This window comes from Gracilinanus agilis, unplaced genomic scaffold (genome assembly GCF_016433145.1).
Source record: "Gracilinanus agilis isolate LMUSP501 unplaced genomic scaffold, AgileGrace unplaced_scaffold36612, whole genome shotgun sequence".
In the NCBI taxonomy this organism is placed as follows: Eukaryota; Metazoa; Chordata; class Mammalia; order Didelphimorphia; family Didelphidae; genus Gracilinanus; species Gracilinanus agilis.
In genome coordinates this window covers 4,014-5,910 of record NW_025369815.1, presented here as the reverse complement: position 1 = coordinate 5,910, position 1,897 = coordinate 4,014, and the positions used below count along the sequence as shown (strand labels likewise).

Below are 1,897 nucleotides of genomic sequence, written 5' to 3'. Positions count from 1 at the left end.
TTTGAGAAGTCTCTGCTCAGAGTCTAAATCTCAGCTGGAGCTCTATTCCTGACCAGGCTTAATTCCAGTATTTGTGGGCAGAGTGGAGCTCCAGAGAGGGAGAACAAGAGAAAGAGTTGCTGAGAGTTTCAACAACAAAAAGCTGACCTTCTGACTATTAAGTATAAGTTCAATTCTTGTTTTTCTTTTCCAGTAAGAGAGTTGAATTATTCCCAAACTCTATGGTCTTTGGTCCAACTGTGGATCCCCTGAATATCAAAGATGACAACAGCAGGAAGGCCTACATTTGAGCCTGCAAGAGGAGGAAGAGGAAAAGGGGAAAGTGATTTGAGTCAGCTTTCCAAGCAATATTCAAGCAGAGATCTCCCTTCCCACACAAAGATTAAATACAGACAAACCACTCAAGATGCTCCTGAAGAGGTTTGCAACCGTAACTTTAGGCGAGAACTAGAAGAAAGAGAGAGAGTTGCTTCAAGAGAAAAAATCAGAAATTGTCCAACTAGAGAGCACACAACCTCATCTTCTGTGTCTAAGAAACCTCGCTTAGATCAGATTCCTGCTGCCAACCTTGATGCAGACGAGCCACTTACAGATGAAGATGAAGATTTTGAGGAAGAAAGTGAAGATGATGACACTACAGCTCTATTGGCAGAACTAGAAAAAATAAAAAAAGAAAGAGCTGAAGAACAAGCCAGAAAGGAACAAGAACAAAAGGCTATAGAAGAAAGAGTTCGAATGGAAAATATCCTGAGTGGAAACCTTCTCCTTAATCTCACTGGTCCCTCTCAGCCTCAGGCCAACTTCAAAGTAAAGAGGAGGTGGGATGATGATGTTGTCTTTAAGAACTGTGCCAAAGGAGTAGATGAACTGAAAAAGGACAAAAGATTTGTAAATGATACCCTTCGATCAAAATATCATAAGAAGTTCATAGAGAAATACTTCAAGTAGTACAGTTTTATGTGTTAATTATTAAAAAGGGATATATTCAAACTTAAAGGGTCATCCTAACTTCAGTTTAATCTAGATTTTCTTCCCACACTCTTAGTGGCTTATAAATTTCCTCCATTATAAATTCTAAGATACCATTTTTTCTTATAAGTAATATTTTATTTGATAATGCCATCCTAGATCTAGGAATTGGTTTAACCCCTTTTCCTACAGTGATGATTTTTCATTTAATAAAATAGTTTGTGTTCTGTGAATGTTAAAAAAAAATAAAAAGACCAACACAAGAGATGTGAAGATCAAATAGACAAGACTTGGCAGCTGCTTATACAAAATTTATCCATTCAGGAGGGGAAAACTGATTATCAAGGAATTTATACTATTGAATTCTTTATTCAAATTTGGAGCAGGTAGTAGACTGCTACACACTACTATAGACAGAAGTCAGTGACAGAAAATGATAACTAGCATGGCTTCCATAAAACACAATTCTGGTCAAGAAAGAAGAGGACTTGTCCTAGATTTCTTTAGGCTTTTGAAAAATTGTTACCTGATAGATAATCAGATCTAGAACTGGTAGGGTTTTTGAAGACCAAATTCTTCAAAATGAAAGAACTGAGGCCCCAAGGCTTCACTAATTTGCCTCAGCTTACTCAGGGTAAGTCAGTGAAGACATTTTTAGCTTAGATCCTCTGATACTGGATCCTCTTTTCATTGTATGACAGTGACCCCTTCTGTTTGACACAGACATAAAGGGTAGATGTCTCTACAAGACAAATCTAGAATTTTTTTTTTAAAGACTCCTGATGTTGAGGGTAATCCTATTTGTTGGATGACTCTGAAAGATAGAGTGAGGCTGCCAACTTTCTGCAACTCTGCCTCACTTAAATCCAATTCATGAATAAGTCCACCCCTAAATAGAGGTTCTGTTTTTATTCCCATTTTAAAATTG

General features: G+C 37.2%; 1 protein-coding gene across 1 annotated transcript; it reads left to right on the top strand.

Moving 5' to 3' along the window:
* Positions 1–261: 261 nt before the first annotated feature.
* LOC123254973 (spliceosome-associated protein CWC15 homolog) lies at positions 262–948 on the top strand. Its single transcript, XM_044683854.1, has one exon. It carries the CDS (start codon positions 262–264, stop codon positions 946–948), a length of 687 nt encoding a protein of 228 aa, XP_044539789.1.
* Positions 949–1,897: the final 949 nt, after the last annotated feature.

What these genes read in the sequence shown, in the direction of transcription:
- LOC123254973 (XM_044683854.1), top strand. Translation starts at nt 262, where the DNA reads ATGACAACAGCAGGAAGGCCTACATTTGAGCCTGCAAGAGGAGGAAGA.